The 20,885-nt window shown below is 39.4% G+C and overlaps 1 protein-coding gene across 6 annotated transcripts in view; it reads right to left on the bottom strand.

Moving 5' to 3' along the window:
* The window catches only part of RNF121 (ring finger protein 121), a 95,239-nt gene that overhangs the window by 49,947 nt on the left and 24,407 nt on the right, over nt 1–20,885 (bottom strand). For 4 of the 6 annotated variants that reach the window (XM_028501547.1, XM_028501546.1, XM_055078708.1 and 1 more), the window contains 2 exons: nt 8,551–8,588; nt 5,546–5,687 (listed from right to left, as the gene is read on the bottom strand). In XM_028501547.1, the coding sequence (XP_028357348.1) occupies nt 5,546–5,687; nt 8,551–8,582 (174 nt within the window). In that variant the 5' untranslated portion in view covers nt 8,583–8,588. Of the gene's footprint in view, nt 1–5,545; nt 5,688–8,550; nt 8,589–9,863; nt 9,941–20,885 lie in introns of all 6 variants that reach the window. The other 2 variants (XM_055078707.1, XM_055078710.1) reach the window with 1 other exon arrangement.

Here is a 20,885-nt window from a genome sequence, read left to right on the forward strand (position 1 = left end):
GGTTTAACAGTACAGACTTGCAACTTGTAGTAAATAAGCCATAGTAGTAAATAAGCCATAGAGATCTAATGCACAGAATAATGAATATGAACAATGATATTGAACTTTAATGATCAAACTTGCTAACAGACTAGAACTTAGTTATTCCAACCACACTAAAAAGAAAGAATAATTATGTAATGTGATAGAGGTGCTAAATATCACTACAATGGCAATCATGCTATAATATAGAAATGTAGCAAATTAACGTTACACACCTTAAACTTACACAACGTTATATGTCAAATATATTCAAAAAAATTGGATTCATCAAACTTAAAAATGTTTATGCATGAAAGGATACTATCAAGAAAGTGAAAAGGCAACCCACAGAATGGGAGAAAATATTCGTAAATCATTATCTAATGATGATGTAGTATCCAGACTATATAAAGAACTTCTACAATTCAACAACAAAAAGTCAAAAATCTGGGAGTTCCCTGGCAATCCAGTGGTTAGGATTTGGAACTTTCACTGTCATGGCCCAGGTTCAATCCCTAGTCAGGGAACTAAGATCCCAAAAGCTGCACAGAACATCAAAAAAAAAAAAAAAAAAAAAAGACAAAAATCCAATTAAAAAATGGGTAGAGACCTTGAATAGACATTTCTCCAGAAAAGATATACAAATAGCCAATAAAAACATCAAAAGAGGACCTCCTGACAGTCCAGTGGTAAGACTCCGTGCTTCCATTGCAGGGGGTATGGGTTCAATCTCTGGTCAGGGAGCTAAGATCCCACATGCTGAAGTGTGGCCAAAAACAACAACAACAACAAACCACCAACAACCAAAAAAAACCCCAAAACATCAAAAGATGCTCAACACCATTAGGGAAATACAAATCAAACCACAAGGAAATCCCACTTTATGCCCACTAGGGTGGCTATAATACAAAAAAAAAAGGGAAGGAAGGAAAAGAAAAAGAAAAATAACAAGTGTTGGAGAGAATGTGGAGAAATTGGAACCCAATATATTGTGAGTTAGAATGTAAAATCCTGCAGCTGCCATAGAAAACCATTTGGCAGTTCCTCAAAAAGTTAAACATAGAGTTACATATGACTCAGCAAATCCACTCCAGGATATACCCAAGAACTGAAAATAGGTGTTCAAATAAAAACTTACAATGAATGTTCATAGCAACACTATTCAAAATAGCCCAAGGCTTCCCCTGTGGCACAGTGGTTAAGAATCCACCTGCCAATGCAGGGGACACGGGTTCTATCCCTGGTCCGGGAAGATCCCACATGCCACGGAGCAACTAAGCCCATGCACTACAACTACTGAGCCTGCGCTCTAGGGCCCACAAGCCACGACTACTGAGCCCATGTGCCACAACTACTGAAGCCCGTGTGCCCTGGAGCCCACGCTCTGCAACGAGAGAAGCCACTGCAATGAGAAGCCTGTACACCGCAACGAAGAGTAGCCCCCGCTCACCGCAACTAGAGAAAGCCTGCGCGCAGCAACGAAGACCCAACACAGTCAAAAATAAATAAAATTAATTAATAAATAAAAAACAAAACAAAACAAAATAACCCAAAGGTGGAAACAACTCAAGTGTCCATCAACTAATGAATGGATAAACAAAATGTAGCGTATCCACACAATGGAATATTACACAACCATAAAAGGAATGAAATACTGGTAGATACTACAATATGAAAGAACTTTGGAAACATTATGCTAAGTGAAAGAAGCCAAGCACAAAAGGCCACATATTATATGATTCTATTTATATGAATATACAGAATAGGCAAATACATAGAAAGCAGATTAGTGGTTGCCAGGGTGTGCTGGGAGAGGGAAATGGGAAGTGATTGCTTAATGGGTATGGGGTTTCCTTTGGCATAACAAAAACATTCTAGAACTAAATAGTGGCCATGGTTGCACAACAACGTGGATGTGCTAAAAGCCAGTGAATTATACACTTTAAAACAGTTAAAACTGTGAATTTTGTTATGTGAAATTGTCCTCAATAAAAATAAAATCTATTCCACTTCCACATAAAATAGTACCTAAGATATTTTTATGTCTTGAGACTTTTCTCTTAGGAGTAGGAGGAACAAAGTCACTAACGTTAGCTTTAGAGTTTACAAAACACTTTGCCACGCAATTTTATATAATCTTCACAATCCAGGAGATAGATATTATCACCCCAATTTAGAGATAAGAAGAACTGAGGCTCAGAGAGGTATAAAGTCATATAGCCAGGAAGCATGAGAGCTGGCTAATCAAGCCAGATGGTCTAACTCCACTGTATTTACTGCTGCAAGGCAAACAGCTTCAACTTCTGATAAGCATGAAAAAGGACAGGAGATGCCATTATGTACAGGCATCTTGGGCAATTTTTTTTCCTCCAAAGTTAGTACTTTAATCAAAGCAGTAAAAACATTCATTGTACCCAAGTTAATAAAAGTTTCAACAAAAGCAATATAGATCATTATTGTATAAGAGCAGCATAAAGCAGGACACTACAGATTTCTTCTTCCAATTTTCTAAAGATATGAGTTTAAGTTTCTCAGTGTAAGATATGCTATAATGTTAGCATGTCCTCTCACCAATGTAGTTCAGCATAATGTTTACAGGGTGTGGCAATAAAGTAATGAGACGACTGTGCATGCTCCTTACAACAACTGGCCTCATTAAGTCACAATCACATTCCTATTAAAGATTAATGAATGAATGACACATCAGTGGTTTTCTAACACTCTGATGTGTCCTATAGATGTTCCTGAGAAAGCAGAGGGGTCAGGGTTACCAGCCCAAGAAGAGCATCCTCTTATTTTCTAGACTGAGTTTTTCCTTAAGATACTGTTTGAAGAAAGGACTCCACAGCCTTTTTAAAAAGTACATACTGAAAACCACTGCAGTACATTATGCATCCTCACTTCTTCAGAGGTTTTCAGAAATCTCTGCAGATTAGCCAACAACATATAATTATTTCTAAATTCAAGCACAGAAATTCCAAGGGGGCTCTCTACATTTGGTTTATGATTTTTTGTATTTTCCAGGCTCAATTAAACCATCCTGATAAATCCCCATTTTATAGAGCAGGTACTATAAGCACACACTGAAAAACAAGTGACTTATCTCAGATGGCAGGGTGAAGCACGAGCAGGGTCCAGATATGAAGCCCCACCCCAGATGGCTCAGCCTGCTGGATGGTGCCTAGTTCAAAAAGCCTTGGTGCCATGTGGTCATTCCATGCACTATGACCTGAAGGTACAGATGTCTCTACTTGCGGTGCATGACAACACATGAGGTGGCTATAGGCCAGTACTGTCTGGAACAAGTGCCAGCTCAAGGGCAAAGATTAATCTCTCTTCTGCCTATGCTCCATATTATCCCTTCGTTCCCTTGATGGAAAATCCTTTCCAGAAGCACCATATGGTATAGAAGAAATTATGAAATATGAAACAGAAGACTTGGGTTCAAATCCTGGCTCTATTAGTATCCCCTTCATGCCTGAACTCTCTGGGCCTGTTTGTTCCTAGTACTTACCTCATGGGCTATTAGGAGGGTTAAATGAGATAGTGTAGCAGTTCCCATCTTGTGGGCTACAGACCTCTGGGCATCCTTGGCCCTATTACAAGAGGTCTGAAAAAGCACGTATTAGAGAAAAAGAATCATTTAGGGATTAAGACTAAAAGCCCTGGAGTAAAATTGTCTTGGTTCAAATAATGGTTTTACCAGTGGAGCAAGTTACTTAGCCTTTCTGCCTCAGTTCCTCATCTGTAATTGGAGAAAACAGTATTTATTGGGTTACTGTGAGGATTAAATGAGTTATATATGTAAAGTGCTTAGAACAGTGACTGGCATAGTAAAAATTCAATAAATGTTAGCTATTGTTACTACTGTATGTGTTTATGTATTCTTTCAAAGTACAACTATTATCACATGGATGTTTGCCAAGTTTTTTATGTTAAAAAAGGGTTATAGTTAAAAAGGTTAAATACTTCTAAGATAATAGTTGTAAAAGAATCCAGTATACTACCTGCCGTGTCCTAATCCAGAGTAGTTGCATCTATGATTTCAATGTTTTTTAATTTACTGAAGCTTATTTTGTGGTCCAACATATAGTCTATCCTGGAGAATGGGCCATGTGCACTTGAGAAGAACATGTATTCTGCTGTTGTTGGGTGGAGTATGCTGTACATGTCTGTTACATCTAATTGGTTTATAATGTTGTTCAAGTCCTCTTTTACCCGTTGATCTACCTGGTTATTCTATCCATTATTGAAAGTGGGGTACTGAACTCTCCAACTATTACTGTAGAACCATCTGTTTCTTCCTTCAATTTTGTCAATTTTTGCTTCACATATTTGGGGGTTCCTTTGTTAGGTACATGTATGTTTATAACTGTTATATCTTCTGGCTGTAGTGAACCTTTTATCAATATGTAATGTCCTTCTTTATCTCTTGTAACCTTTTTTGATTTAAAGGCTATTTTGTCTGACATTTAAGAGCCACCAGCTCTTTCTTGGTTATCATTTGCATGAAATATCTTTTTCCATCCTTTTACTTTTTAAAAAAAAATACTTATTTATTTATTTATCTTTGGCTGCATTGGGTCTTTGTTGCTGTTTGTGGGCTTTCTCTATTCGCAGTGAGCGGGGGCTACTCTTCGTTGTGGTGGCTTCTCTTGTTGCGGAGCATGGGCTCTAGGTGTGCAGGCTTCAGTAGTTGTGGTTCGCGGGCTCAGTAGTTGGCTCGCGGGCTCTAGAGCGCAGGCTCAGTAGTTGGGGCGCATGGGTCTAGTGGGATCTTCCCAGACCAGGGATCGAACCCATGTCCGCTGCATTGGCAGGCAGATTCTTAACCACTGCGCCACCAGCGAAGCCCCATCCTTTTACTTTTATCTCGTTTCTTTATATCTAAAGTGAGTATCTTATAGACAGTATAAACATGGATAATGTGGTTTTTTAAAATCAATCTAACAATCTCTGCTTTGTAATAGGAGAATTTAATCCATTTACATTTAAAGTAATTACTAATAAGGAAGGATTTACTTCTGCCATTTAGCTGTATGTTTTCTGTACATTTTATGTTTTCGTTCCTTATTTCCTCTATAACTGCCTTTTTAGGTCTCTCTAACTCTGACCCTGCCTTCTTACCACCTGCTACATTGCCTCCTCTTTATTACTGCATTTTCAAAATATTAATCTAAAGATTCATTGGAGGCTTGGTCTTCCCAATCAAGTGATCATCTCTCCCTCTATTTGAACAGTTCCTAATGAACAGCTCCTTCATGAATCTATCCCAAAATGTTAAAAGGGAGGATCTACCTTTTCTGGCCATGAAAGTACATTCAGGTTCTTTCCCAGTTTTCACAATCTGAATCGCCTGTCCCTTAAACACACACCCAACATACACTATTCACCATCCACACATACGGTTTAGTATTATTATCTATTCCTTGCCTACATGTGGCCTCGGTTAGGCTGGACCCTAGAATACTTAAGAAGGGTCTCTTGATGACTGGCAAACAAAAAAATGAGCAAAGTGGCTTACATTGTAGGAGCGGGGGTGCCTCTGTTTCCACTGTACCAGGAGCAGCTGGGCCACCACCAAGGTAGCGATGAGGATGAGGACCATTTCAGCGTGCATGGCTTCGTGGCCGCGGTGCTTGGCATGCATGCGTGCGTGCTCGACCCTGAAAGCCAAACAGATGGGGTAAGCTAGGTCAGGGATGGTGTGGCGGTAAAGGCGCAGTGCTTTCCAGGGATATCTCACTGGTCCATAGCGTAGAACACACTCTTGTACTGTAGGAAATAGGGGCTAGAAACACACATGCCCTAGAGGACAGGCATTTTGGGATAGAACAGGGGTTCTATGGGCCCTAGTCACCAAGGTTAGGTATTGGGGTTAAAGGTGGGTGGTCTGCTGCCCGCCCCCAATGTTAAAAACAGCTGATACCTTTCCATTTCAGTCCTATTTCAACCTGTCACTGGAAGAAGAAAGTAACCCAGAGAGGTCACAGCCATAAAGGCTCATATTCTTATTCAATGATATTTATGACACCAATAAAGAAGTAATATTGCAAATATGTGCTAATTCCAGGGTTAAAGTCTTGCTTTATTTGTCCTACTCTCTCTGCCAGGAGCAGAGATCCTAAGGACTAAAGCCTGAAAAATCTGAACTTCAGTAGTGCTTCAATTTTACACTATTCCAACAGTGACTTCATCATCAGTATCCACAGGTAAATAGACTCTTCAAGGGCTCAAGGAGAGTACAACTGGAAACTCTTATTTAATCTAAGAGTTTACATGCTGGCATTCTCTGGTCCCAAGGATTGGCAGCAAGAGATTCCCTTGGCCAGTATAGGCAAAAACCTTCCTCTGAGAACAGGAAAGAAAAGTCACTCCTACAGCCAAGGGAGAGGAATAAAGAAGGAATTAGGAAACTAAATACAAATGTAACCCGTAGTCAGGAGCTTTTGTGCAAGTTCTCCATACCCAGGGGTATTAGGGAGAAAGGGAAAGGACAACATAAATGGTATCTTCATGGAATTCCCAAGGGCAATGAGAGACTAAGCAAGAATAACCCAGTGGGATGCAATATGGATAGATAAATCATAAAATATAGCAAAAAGTTAGTTGTAGAATCTAGGTGGTGGGTACAAGGGTGTTCACTGTACAATTCTTTCAACTTTTCCGTATATTTGAGATTTTTCATAATAAAATGTTAGGAGGGGAGAAACTTGGTGGGCAGCCAAATGTCAGTCAGCCTGGCAGTCACAGCACCTAAGGGTTCATCTTACATAAAACTTTATCCTACGTGACAGAATCTGACAAAATATAATAGGGGTAGGAGTCAAAAACTTAGGTTCAGACACAACCTATGTGGCCTTAGCCAAGAAAATTTACATCTCTACATCACAATTTCTTCATCCATCAAAACGAGTCCTTAGCTTTTCTGCCTCCCTCATAGGGTTGTTGTGAGGATAAGCTAAACTAAAAGGGCAAAGGATATTTTAAAATCCCAAGGATTGTGGGGAGTTATAAAGATAATAAGAGATAAGTTTCTTGTTCTCAGACAGTATATAACTAAATGGATGTGTACAACAAGAAATCAAAGAAAGGACGGAGAAAAAAACAAAAGTCACCTAGCTCAAGTTACCACTCAACACAAAAATTATTTTTGCAATCCTTTGTTTGAATACCTCCACTGGCTGAGAATACATGCCTCTTAAAATAATCTATTCTAGAACCAGCAGTGTCTGACACATTGTAGGAACTCATGTGTGCTTATGAAGGAATAAAATTCCAAAGCTTTAAGAAGCAGGAAGCTCTGTGCCTCACAATATACCACGATTATTAACAATGTTTCAGATAATGAGACAAAATTATCTACAGCTTCAATCCTTTGGACCTAATCCTACACTCTGGAACATATCCACTCTCTCTTTCCCAACGCTGCCCCTTCAAATATTTATCATAATATTATTTAAAAAAACAAAACCAATCCTGTTTCTACCATCATTTTCCTGGGCCCTTTTAGGTTAACAGTTCTAGATCTTTATACACGATGCATATAACATAATGTGAAGACCATTAATCCTGATTGCCTTCTTCTAGACATATCTAGCTAAAGATCTTCTTCATATGCAGTGTTTACAACAAAATCAATGTGGACTCAGCAAAGCAGAACACAGTAGCACTGTCACTTCCGTTAAGGCAGACAGTATATTTTCAATGAACATCTTCTCAAACTGTAGAATATTTTGGTAGCTCAGGTACACAACTAGTGCATATTAAGCTTAAAGTCACCTAAAATCTTGCTGGGCCTGTCATATGAGTTGATATCTTTGCCATTCTACATTTTTTATAGTCAATAGTTTTAATCTAAACGAGATTTTTTTTCTCACTATTAAACTTTACTTGGTTGATTTCAGCTCACTGGTCAGTTACCTTATAAAGTTTGTGGGGCAAGCACTTTTGAAACTCCTCTACCAATGAGAAATAATGACAATAAATTATTTGTTGACTCACTCTGGTTACAAAGCAAGTTAGTAGCAGAGTTGAGATCAGAAGACATATCTCCCATTTTCTCAAACAGAGCTCTCTGCCCTGTTTCACGGATAATGATGATGTTAATGATGATAATCATCCTTAAAGCAGGTAACACTTACTGGAAGTTTACCACATGCCAGGCACTGTTCTAAGGATTTCACACATGTTAATCTTCACAACTGTTATGATCCTCATTTTACAAATTGGGAAAACTAAGGTAGTGTGAAGTTAAGTAACTTGCCCAAGATCACATCGCTAGGAAATGGCAGAACTGGTATTCAAAACCCAGATGGATGGTTTGGTGCAATAATCTATTTACTCCTAAGGACCGAGGGAGCTACCCAGGAGTGACCCAAGTACTGGGAAAGATCTCAAATGACCTGTCCTACTGGTCATAGGTCACTGCCTGCCACAGAAAAGGAAGCAAAAAGGGTAGATATACAACTCTATTAGTAGGATTAATCTACAGTTCCCACCATGAGGGGCCCACACTGTCACACTTACCTCCATTGCTCCTCTGGAGAGAGGTCTGACATATCAACCTGTAGAAAGACACCACCATAAAAACCCATTACTGTCTTAGAACTGTCCCTGCCCAACATACAATGATCACACACTGCTAGAGCTAAAAGTATGAATTAGGATTTGTGGGACATAAAGCTAGATAAAATATTCTGTCATATAATACCATTTGACTCTAAATGGCCCCATTAGACTAGGGTGAACTAAGCTTAAGTTTGTGCCCAGCGCCTTGTTTGCTTCACACTAGTCCAAGTCCTTGCTCTGCTATTAACTAGCAGTGTAATATATATGGAATCTAAAAACAAACAAACAAACAAAAATGGTTCTGAAGAACCTAGGGGCAGGACAGGAATAAAGAAAGACGCAGACGTAGAGAATGGACTTGAGGACACGGGGAGGGGGAAGGGTAAACTGGGAAGAAGTGAGAGAGTGGCATGGACATATACACACTACCAAATGTAAAACAGATAGCTAGTGGGAAGCAGCCGCCTAGCACAGGGAGATCAGCTCAGTGCATTGTGACCACCTAGAGGGGTGGGATAGTGAGGATGGGAGGGAGACGCAAGAGGGTGGAGATATGGGGATATATGTATAGCTGATTCACTTTGTTATAAAGCAGAAACTAACACACCATTGTAAAGCAATTATACTCCAATAAAGATGTTAAAAAAAAAAGTAGCAGTGTGGCCTTCCAACCTCAAAGTTCCAGTTCTATTTGTTAGTCTTATCCTTTCAGAGCAGGATTTCTTAAACCTTGGCACTAGTGATATTCTGGGCTGGTTGATTCTCTGGGGTTTTTTTTGGGGGTGGGGTGGGGATCTGTACACTGTAGGATGTTTAGCAGCATCCCTAGCCTCTACCCACTAGATGCCAGCAGCATCTCCACAGATAAAACCAAAAAAGTCTACAGACATTATCAAATGTCCCTTGGGGGACAAAAATTGTCCCAGCTGAAAAACCACTGCTCTAGAATACTACTAAGTTCTTTGAGATCACAGCTCAAGTCTTCTACTTCCTTGTAGCCATACAGAAGCATACCCAAAGCCTCAGTACATGAGTCACTCGATACATTCTCATACTGAACTGAGATGAAAATGCTCCTTGATATACAGAAGAAAGGCCCTCATAATCACCAAAGGAATCAATCAACAAATATTCCTTTAGTACTTATGAAGTTCAAGGCCCAGTTTCCCACTGTTCCTCTGATAACTTCAGAAAAGTACCTTAAGTGGGATATTTGAAGTAAAATGGGCAGAACTCCATACTACTACTGAGTAAAATCAGTACATATTTACCATGCATCCTTTATGTGTGTGTACTGGGAATGTCCACCATTGCTTAGAGAGGGCTTTCTGGTTTCTACATGTCCCAGCTGAGGAAGGAAGGAAAGGAAGGGAAGGGAAGGGGAGGTAAGGAAGGAAGGAAGGAAGGGAGGGGGAGAGGGAGGGAGGGAGGGAGGGAGGGAAAGAAAGAGAGAGAGAAGGAGGGAGGGAGGGAGGGAAGGAAAAGAGGAGGGTAGAGGAGGAAAAGAGGGGAGGGGAGAAGAGGGAAAAGAGAGGAGAGGGAAGGAGAGGGGAAGACAGAGGGAAGGGGAGGGGAGGGAAGAAACAATATCCCAAGGCTTCCCCCAGCCAATCAGGGTAATGAAGTCAACCACCCTCCTCATCCTACTTCACACTGCCTCACAGAATTTATTCATGTGACCTGACTCAGTCCTTCATCTCCCCAGAAGGACAGAGGTCCCCTCCAAGAGGAGACAAGTAGATGCAGGAAATGGAAAGGTCCAGCTAGGTGGTACCTGAGCAGACAATTAAGGACCACAATCTTATGTTATCTTAGACATGCTTTCCAAGTGACCTAACTGCTTCTTAAATCCAGGGCCAGGACCAGGGTGGTGCAAGCAAGGGACCTAGAGCTCAAAATTTAAGAAGGCACACATTTTCAGGTACTGACACTGCACTTGCATGACCTTGAGAGCGAGTGCCTCCTTCAAGTTTGCGCCCAGCGCCTTGTTTGCTTCACCCTAGTCCAAGTCCTGCTTATGTCTATCTTGCTCCCATCCTAGAAAATCCCACAGAGCCGAAGAGAATACACTGCTTTTTCGTCTTTCAAGGAGAATAGCAGAGCTGAGTGTATATTAAGCACTCAATGAGTACTTGTGAAATTGAACAGAATTCCCTCCAACAGGGTAAGAAGTAAGTCTGCTGACAAACCAGCACCCCACCTGGAGATGCTTAAATGGGAGTGTAAACAAACACTTGAAAAATACCTAATAAGCATCTGAGAAAGAAGTATTCATTTTCTGGAGGCACCCATAAAATCACGTTTAAAAAAACTACACGTCAAAACAAAACAACACAACTACATGTTCAAAGAAGCAAGGTAAGTCCATTGAAGAGAAAACAAGGAAGATCCAGAGAACCAGACCAGGCATGGGGACGCCTCTCCATGAGATAGTGGTCAAGCATGCTACTGTCTGTGCCTTTGTTTCTCCCACTGGAAAACAGAGAATAAGTCTGACTTCATTGTGGGGCTGTGAGGGTAAGTATATTCCAAGTGAGCAAGTGATTTCATTGCCTTTCTTCCTAGGAAAGTGAGTGTACTTTAAAAAGTACTCAGAGAGGCCAGGGAACTGAATGTTGGTGAAGCACAGGGCAGTAATGCTTTCAGAGCTCAGGGAACAGCTCAGAAGGGCAAGCACTAAGGCTGAGACTAGACCTGGTGCTTAGAGGACCATTTAGCACTTCGTGGAGTAGTACGAGCACCAGAGTGGAGTAATGCTGAGTAAAGACATGATTTGGCTTTAATATTTGCATGCTGAACGAAAAGATTTTTAAAATTACATCCAAATCAGCCTTCTAGCTCAGGTGGAAAAACAAGGAAAGCTATAAGCTATACCTATAATTAACCTGTACCATCTGGAAATACATCTTCATTTGCTCCCTCATTAATGAGTTTATTCATCTGGGGCCAAGAAGTAAGTCAGTCTAAACCTGACCTGTTCAGAGCTCAAGTAGCTAATTAGGTAGGCTCTCAGGGCAAGATTACTGATTGATGGGCCCATTTCCCACTCCTAAGACCCATACCCAGAATGTCTTTTTGCCAACCAATCACTCCCCTCCTAGGATGTCGCAATGTCTCTAGTCATGTCAATCTACCTAGGTCCAGATTTGAAAGAAGTTAGACCAAAAATGTCAGGCAGAGGGCAAGAGAAAACTTTACAAAAATGGAAAATGATCTGCGGTTGACTGATATTTTCTCAGCGAAAGACTCATGGTCCACCAGTGTAATACCACAAATAGGCCTCCTATCCCCCACAAATACTGATACTCGGTGGTCTCTGAGTCTTTACACAGGCTGGTTACTTTGTCCCTTCCGCCCCTCTCTTCCACCAAACCACATTCTGCCTTCATGCAAAATGCTAGACAAATCTTCCTGGATCCAGAAAGGCTCTTTAGACTGACCCCATTCACTGGAAAAAAAAAAAAGAAATCCTTTACCACCTTGATGAGCATGATCCACAGCCCAGAAGCATCAGCACCCTGAGAGCTTAAGAAATAGATGCTTCAGAATCCATCCCAGACCTCCTGAATCAGAATCTGCATTTAATAAGATACCTAGGTAATTCATATGCACATAAAAGCATTGCTATTGCAATCACTTTGCTGTACACCTGAAATACAACACTGGTAATCAACTATACTCCAATATAACATAAAAAGTTTAAAAAATAAAAGGATTATCATAAAAAAAAAATTGCTATTGCATCCCAGCACTCACATTCACAATTTGTCCTACAGTCATATACCTCTATACACCTGAATTGTTTTTAACACAGCTTTACTGAGATCTAATTCACATACCGTAAAATTCACCCACTTAAAATGTACTATTCAGTGCTTTTAGTATATTCAGAGTTGTGCCACCATCACCACCATTTAAATTTAAAACATTTTTACCACCCCAAAAAGAAACCACATACCAGTCAGCCATCACTCTCCAATCTCCCCCCAGCCCAAGGAACCACTGATTTACTTTGGATCTCTATCTATAGATTTGCCTCTTCTTGACATTTCACATAAACAAGATCATACAATATGTGATCTTTGGTGAATGGCTTCTTTCACTTAGCATGTTTTCAGTGTTGCAGCAGGTATTGTAGTTCATTCCTTTCTATTACCAAATAATATTGTATTGTATGGATATATGACATTTTCTTTGTCCATCCATCAGTTGATGGACATTTGGGTTGTTTATAGTTTTGAGCTATTACGAACATTCATTTACAAGTTTTCGTGTAGACATGCTTTCATTTCTCTTGAGCATATATCTAGTAGTGGAACTGTCTGGTCTTATGAAACTCTATGCTTAACCTTTTGAGGAACTGCCAAACTGTTTTCCACAGCAGCTGCACCATTTTACATTCCCACCAGCAGTGTATGAGAGTTCCAATTTCTCCACATCTTCAACAACACGTATTGTCTTTTTGGTAAAAAGCATCCCAATGGGTGTGAAATGGCAGATCAATATGATTTTGAATTTCCCTGATGTATAATGATGTTGAACACCTTTTCATATGCTTATTAGCCATTCACATATCTTCTTTGGAGAAAAGTTTATTCAGATCCTTTGTCCTCTTTTAAAAAATACTTTTTTTTTTTTTACAGCAGTTTTAGATTCACAACAAAATTGAGTGGAAAGCACAGAGATTTCCCATATGCACCCTGCTCCCAAATATGCAGAGCCTCCCTCATTACTGACATCCCCATCAGAGCGGTACCTTTGTTCCAAATGAAGAACCTACATTGACATACCATGACCCAAAGTCCATAGTTTACCTGAGAGTTCACTATTGATGTACATTCTATGGATTTGGACAAACATATAATGTCCTCATGGACACATATCCATCATTAGAGTCTCATACAGAGTAGTTTCACTGACTTAAGAATTCTCTGTGCCCTGCTTATTCATCTCTCCATCCCCCCAATCCCTAGCAACCACTGATCTTTTTACTGTCTCCATAGTATTGCCTCTTCCAGAATGTCATATAGTTGAAATCATATAGTATGTAGCCTTTCCACATTGACTTCTTTCACTTAGTAATATGCATTTAATATTCCTCCATCTCTTTTTATGGCTTGATAGCTCACTTCTTTTTAGTACTGAATAATATTCCATTCTCTGGATGTACCACAGTTTATTTATCCATTCACCTACTGAAAGGTATCTTGGTGGCTTCCAAATTTTGGCAATTATGAATAAAGCTTCTATAAACATCTGTGTGCAGGTTTCTGTGTGGACATAAGTTTTCAGCTCCTTTGGGGAAATATTAAGGAGCACAATTGCTGGATTTGGTAACGGTATGTTTAGTTTTGCAAGAAACCACCAAACTATCTTCCAAAGTGGCTGTATTATTTTGCATTCCCACCAGCAATGAATGAGAGTTCTTGTTGCTCCACATCCTTGCTAGCATTTGGTATTGTCAGTGTCTCAGATTTTGATCATTCTAATAGGTGTGTAGTGGTATCTCATTTTAATTTGAATTTCCGTGACTATGTATGATGTGGGGCATATTTCCATATACTTATATGCCATCTATATATCTTCTTTGGTGGGCTATATGTTAAGGTCTCTAGCCCACTTTTTTTTCCCTTATTTATTTATGGCTGGGTTGGGTCTTCATTGCTACGTGCGGGCTTTCTCTAGTTGCGGTGTGTGGGCTTCTCACTGCAGTTGCTTCTCTTGTTGTGGACCATGGGCTCTAGGTGAGCGGGCTTCAGCAGTTGTGGCTCTTTGGCTCTAGAGGACAGGCTCAGTAGCTGTGGTGCACGGGCTTAGTTCCTCCACGGCATGTGAGATCTTCCCAGACCAGGGATTGAACCCGTGTCCCCTGCATTGGCACGTGGATTCTTAACCATTGCGCCACCAGGCAAGTCTCTCTAGCCCACTTTTAATCAGGTTATTTTCTTATTACTGAGTTTAAAGAGTTCTTTGTATATTTTGGATAACAATCCTTTATCTGATAGGTCTTTTGCAAATATATTCTCCCAGTTTGTGGCTTGTGCTTTCATTCTCCTGACAGTTTCTTTTGCAGAGCAGAAATTTTTAATTTTAATTAAGTCTAGCTTATCAATTCTTTCTTTCAGGGATCATGCCTTTGATGTTGTATCTGAAAAGTCATTGCCAAACCCAAGGTCACCTAGATTTTCTCCTATGTTATCTTCTAAGAGTTTTACAGTTTTGCTTTGTGATCTCATTAAGGTTTGTGGTCCATTTTAAGTTACCTTTTGTGAGGGGTATAAAGCCTGTGTCTAGAACCTTTTTTTTTTTTTTTTTTACTTGTGGATGTCTGATTGCTCTAACACCATTTGTTGGACAGACTCATTGCTCCATTGTATTGCCTTTACCCCTTTGTCAAAAATCAACCGATAAATTTACGTAGGTCTATCTCTGAGCTCTCCATTCTGTTCCACTGATCTATTTGTCTATTCTTTCACCAGTATCAGTGTCTTGATTACTATAACTTTATAGTAAGTTTTGAAGTTGGGTAAGTAGTCCTCCAATTTTGTTCTTCTCCTCAATACTGTATTGGCTATTCTAGGTATTTTGCTTCTCCATATAAACTTTATTTTTTTAAAAAAATAAATTTATTTATTTAGGCTGTGTTGGGTCTTTGTTTCTGTACGAGGGCTTTCTCCAGTTGCAGCGAGCGGGGGCCACTCTTCATCGCGGTGCGCGGGCCTCTCGATGTCGCGGCCTCTCCCGTTGCGGAGCACAGGCTCCAGACGCGCAGGCTCAGTAGCTGTGGCTCACGGGCTTAGTTGCTCGGTGGCATGTGGGATCTTCCCAGACCAGGGCTCGAACCCGTGTCCCCTGCATTGGCAGGCAGATTCTCAACCACTGCGCCACCAGGGAAGCCCCATATAAACTTTAGAATCAGTTTATTGATATCTATAAAATACCTTGCTGGGATTTTGACTGGGATTGCAATGAGTCTATAAATCAAGTTGGGAAGAACTGACATCTTGACAACATTGAGTCTTCCTTTACACGGACATGGAATATCTCTCCATTTAGTTCTTCTTTGACATCTTTCGTCAGTTTTACAGTTTTCCTCATATAGATCTTGTACATATTTTGCTATATTTATATCTACATATGTTATTTTTATTGGTGCTCAAGTAAATGGTATTGTGGGGTTTCTTAAAAGATTTTTTTTGATGTGGACCATTTTTAAAGTCTTTACTGAATTTGTTGCAATACTGCTTCTGTTTTATGTTTTGGTTTTTTGGCTGCGAGTCACGTAGGATCTCAGCTCCCCGACCAGGGATCGAACCCACACCCGCTGCATTGGAAGGTGAACTCTAACGACTGGACCACCAGGGAAGTCCCTGGTATTGTGCTTTTAATTGCAAATTCCATTTGTTCGTTCTTGGTATACAAGAAAGCAGCTGACTTTTGTATATTAACTGCATATCCTGCAACCCTGCTATAATAGCTTATTAGTACTAGGAGGTTTTTGGTTGATCCTTTCTATAGATAACCATTTCATCTGTGAACAAAGATGGTTTTATTTCTTCCTTTCAAATCTATATTCATTTTATTTCCTTTTCTTGCCTTACTGTGTTAGCTAGGACTTCCAGTATGATGTTGAAAAGCAGTGGTCAGAGGGAACAACCTTGCCTTGTTCCTTATCTTAGTGGAAAACTTCATGCTTCTCACCAGGAAAGTATGTTAGCTGTAAGTTTTGGGTAGATATTCTTTATCAAGTTGAGGAAGTTCCCCTATATTCCTAGCTTAATGAGAAATTTTTATCTTGAATGGGTGTTGGATTTTGTCAAATGATTTTTCTGCATATATAGATATGTTCATGTAGTTTTTCTTCTTTAACCTGTTGATGTGATAGATTACATTAATTAATTTTTCAAATATTGAACCAGGTTTGCATACCTAGGATAAATTCCACATGGTCATGGTGTATGATCCTTTTTATACACTGCTGGATTCAATTTGTTAATGTTTGGTTAATGATTTTTACATCTATGTTCATGAGAGACATTGGTCTATAGTTGTCTTATAATATCTTTGTCTGGTTTTGGTATTAGGGTAATGCTGACCTCATAGAATGAGTTAGGAAGTATTCACTCTGCTTCTACCTTCTGAAAGAGACTGTAGAGAACTGGTATAATTTCTTCCTTAAATGTTTGGTAGAATTCACCACTGAACCCATCTGGGCCTGGTACTTTCTGCTTTGGAAGTTTATTAATTATTCAATGAATTTCTTTAATAGATATAGGCCAATTCTGATTGTCTTCTTGTGTGAGTTTTGATCGATTGTGTCTTTGAAGGAGTTGGTCCATTTCATCTAGGTTATCAAATTTGTGGTCATAGAATTGTTCATAGTATTCCTTTATTATCCCTTTAGTGTCCACTGGCTCTGTAGGGATGTCCCCTCTTTCATTTCTGATGTTAGGAATTTGTATCCTCTCTCTTTTTCTTAGTTAGCCTGGCTACAGGTTTATCAACTTTATTAATCTTTTCAAAGAACCAACTTTTGATTTTGTTGATTTTTTCTAGATTTTCTGTTTTCAATGTCATTGATTCCTGCTCTAATTTTTATTATTTCTTTTCTTCTGCTTATCTTGGATTTAATTTGCTCTTTTTCTAGTTTCCAAAGGTGGAAGTTTGGATGACTGATTTTAGATATTTCCTTTTTTTCTAATATGTGCATTCAGTGCTATACATTTCCCTCTAAGCTCTGCTTTTGCTGTATCCACAAATTTTGATATGTTTTGTTTTCATATTCATTTAGTTCAAACATATTTAAATTTCTCTTGAGATTTCTTTTTTGATCCATGTGTTATTTAAGCAGCATGTTGTTTAATCTCCCAAGTATTTGTGGATTTTCCAGCTATCTTCCTGTTACTGATTTCTGATTTAATTCCATTGTGCACTGAGAGCAGAAAATATATGATTTTTTTTCATTTAAATTTGTTAAGGTATATTTTATGGCCCACAATGTGGTCTATCCTGGTGAATGCTCCATGAGAACTTGAGAAGATTGTCTATTCTGCTGTTGCTGGATGAAGTAGTCTATAAATATCCATTATATTCAGTTAATTGATGGTGTCATTGAGTTCAGCCTTGCCTTCATGAATTTTCTGCTTCCTAGATCTGCCCCTTTGTGACACAGGAGTGTTGAATTCTCCAAGTACAACAGTGGATTCACCTATTTCTCCTTGCAATACTATCATTTTTTGCCTTATGTATTTTCACACCCTACTGTTAGGTACACACACATTAAGACATTGTTATGTCTTCTTGGAGAACTGACTCCTTTATCATTATGTAATGCCCCTCTTCTTAAAAATTAATTTATTTATTTATTTATTTTTGGCTGCGTTGGGTCTTCATTGCTGCGCGCAGGCTTTCTCTAATTGCGGCGAGCAGGGGCTACTCCTCATTGCGATGCACAGGCTTCTCACTGCGGTGGCTTCTCTTGTTGTGGAGCACAGGCTCTAGGCATGCGGACTTCAGTAGTTGTGGCACACGGGCTTGGTTACTCCGCGGCATGTGGGATCTTCCTGGACCAGGGCTCGAACCCGTGTCCCCTGCACTGGCAGGCAGATTCTTAACCACTGCGCCACCGGGGAAGCCCTGTAATGCTCCTCTTGATCCCTCATAACTTCCTGTGCTCTGAAGTCTGCTCTATCTGAAATTAATATAGCTACTCCTGCTTTCTTTTGATTGTCAGCCTGATATATCTTTCCCCATTCCTTTACTTTTAATCTATGTGTCCTTTTATTTAAAATGGGGTTCTTTTAGATATATAGTTGGGTCTTGTTTTTTTTTTTTTTTGGCGGTACGCAGGCCTCTTACTGCTGTGGCCTCTCCCGTTGTGGAGCACAGGCTCCGGAGGCGCAGGCTCAACGGCCATGGCTCACGGGTCCAGTCGCTCCACAGTATGTGGGATCTTCCTGGACCTGGGCACGAACCCGTGTCCCCTGCATCGGCAGGCAGACTTTCAACCACTGCGCCACCAGGGAAGCCCCCAGTTATACTTTTAAAAAAAATTTATTAGTAGTATTTTTTGGCCTCACTGTGCAGCTTGTGGGATCTTAGTTCCCCAACCAGGGATCGAACCCAGGTCCTCGGCAGTGAAAGCGCACTGGACTGCCAGGGAATTCCCTATACTTTTATTTTTACTTCTTTTAGTGGTTGCTCTACAGTTTGTAGTATACATTTACAAATAATAAAACCCACTTTCAAATAATACTATACCACTCAAAAACAACAGAATACACATTTTTCTCAAGTGCTCATGGAACATTCTCCAGGATAGATCATATATTGGGTCACAAATCTAGCCCTGGTAAATTTAAGAAAATTGAAATCATATCAAGTATCTTTTCCAACCACAACGCTATGAGACTAGATATCAATTACAGGAAAAGATCTGTAAAAAATACAAACACATGGAGGCTAAACAATACACTACTTAATAACGAAGTGATCACTGAAGAAATCAGAGGAAATCAAAAAATACTTAGAAACAAATGACAATGGAGACACGACGACCCAAAACCTATGGGATACAGCAAAAGCAGTTCTAAGAGGGAAGTTTATAGCAATACAATCATACCTTAAGAAACAGGAAACATCTCGAATAAACAACCTAATTTTGCACCTAAAGCAATTAGAGAAAGAAGAACAAAAGAACCCCAAATTTAGTAGAAGGAAAGAAATCATAAAGATCAGATCAGAAATAAATGAAAAAGAAATGAAGGAAACAATAGCAAAGATCAATAAAACTAAAAGCTGGTTCTTTGAGAAGATAAATAAAATTGATAAACCATTAGCCAGACTCATCAAGAATAAAAGGGAGAAGACTCAAATCAATAGAATTAGAAATGAAAAAGGAGACGTAACAACTGACACTGCAGAAATACAAAAGATTATGAGAGATTACTACAAACAACTGTATGCCAATAAAATGGACAACCTGGAAGAAATGGACAAATTCTTAGAAATGCACAAGCTGCCGAGACTGAACCAGGAAGAAATAGAAAATATGAACAGACCAATCACAAGCACTGAAATTGAAACTGTGATTAAAAATCTTCCAACAAACAAAAGCCCAGGACCAGACGGCTTCACAGGCGAATTCTATCAAACATTTAGAGAAGAGCTAACACCTATCCTTCTCAAACTCTTCCAAAAGATAGCAGAGGGAGGAACACTCCCAAACTCATTCTATGAGGCCACCATCACCCTGATACCAAAACCAGACAAAGACGTCACAAAGAAAGAAAACTACAGGCCAATATCACTGATGAACATAGATGCAAAAATCCTCAACAAAATACTAGCAAACAGAATCCAACAGCACATTAAAAGGATCATACACCATGATCAAGTGAGGTGTATTCTGGGAATGCAAGGATTCTTCAATATACACAAATCAAACAACGTGATACACCATAGCAACAAACTGAAGGAGAAAAACCATATGATCATCTCAATAGATGCAGAGAAAGCTTTTGACAAAATTCAACACCCATTTATGATAAAAACCCTGCAGAAAGTAGGCATAGAGGGAACTTTCCTCAACATAATAAAGGCCATATATGACAAACCCACAGCCAACAAAGTTCTCAATGGTGAAGAACTGAAACCATTTCCACTAAGATCAGGAACAAGACAAGGTTGCCCACTCTCACCACTCTTATTCAACATAGTTTTGGAAGTTCTAGCCACAGCAATCAGAGAAAAAAAAAAAAAACAAATAAAAGGAATCCAAATAGGAAAAGAAGAAGTAAAGCTGTCACTATTTGCAGATGACATGATATTATACATAGAGAATCCTAAGGATGCTACCAGAAAACCACTAGAGCTAATCAATGAATTTGGTAAAGTAGCAGGATACAAAATTAATGCACAGAAATCTCTGGCATTCTTATACACTAATGATGAAAAATCTGAGAGTGAAATTAAGAAAACACTCCCATTTACCACGGCAACAAAAAGAATAAAATATCTAGGAATAAACCTACCTAAGGAGACAAAAGACTTGTATGCAGAAAACTATAAGACACTGATGAAAGAAATTAAAGATGATACAAATAGGTGGAGAAATATACCATGTTCTTGGATTGGAAGAATCAACATTGTGAAAATGACTCTACTACCCAAAGCAATCTACAGATTCAATGCAATCCCTATCAAACTACCACTAGCATTTTTTACAGAACTAGAAAAAAAAATTTCACAATTTGTATGGAAACACAAAAGACCCCAAATAGCAAAAGCAATCT

The sequence above is a fragment of the Physeter macrocephalus genome, chromosome 16 (assembly GCF_002837175.3).
Source record: "Physeter macrocephalus isolate SW-GA chromosome 16, ASM283717v5, whole genome shotgun sequence".
NCBI lineage: Eukaryota > Metazoa > Chordata > Mammalia > Artiodactyla > Physeteridae > Physeter > Physeter macrocephalus.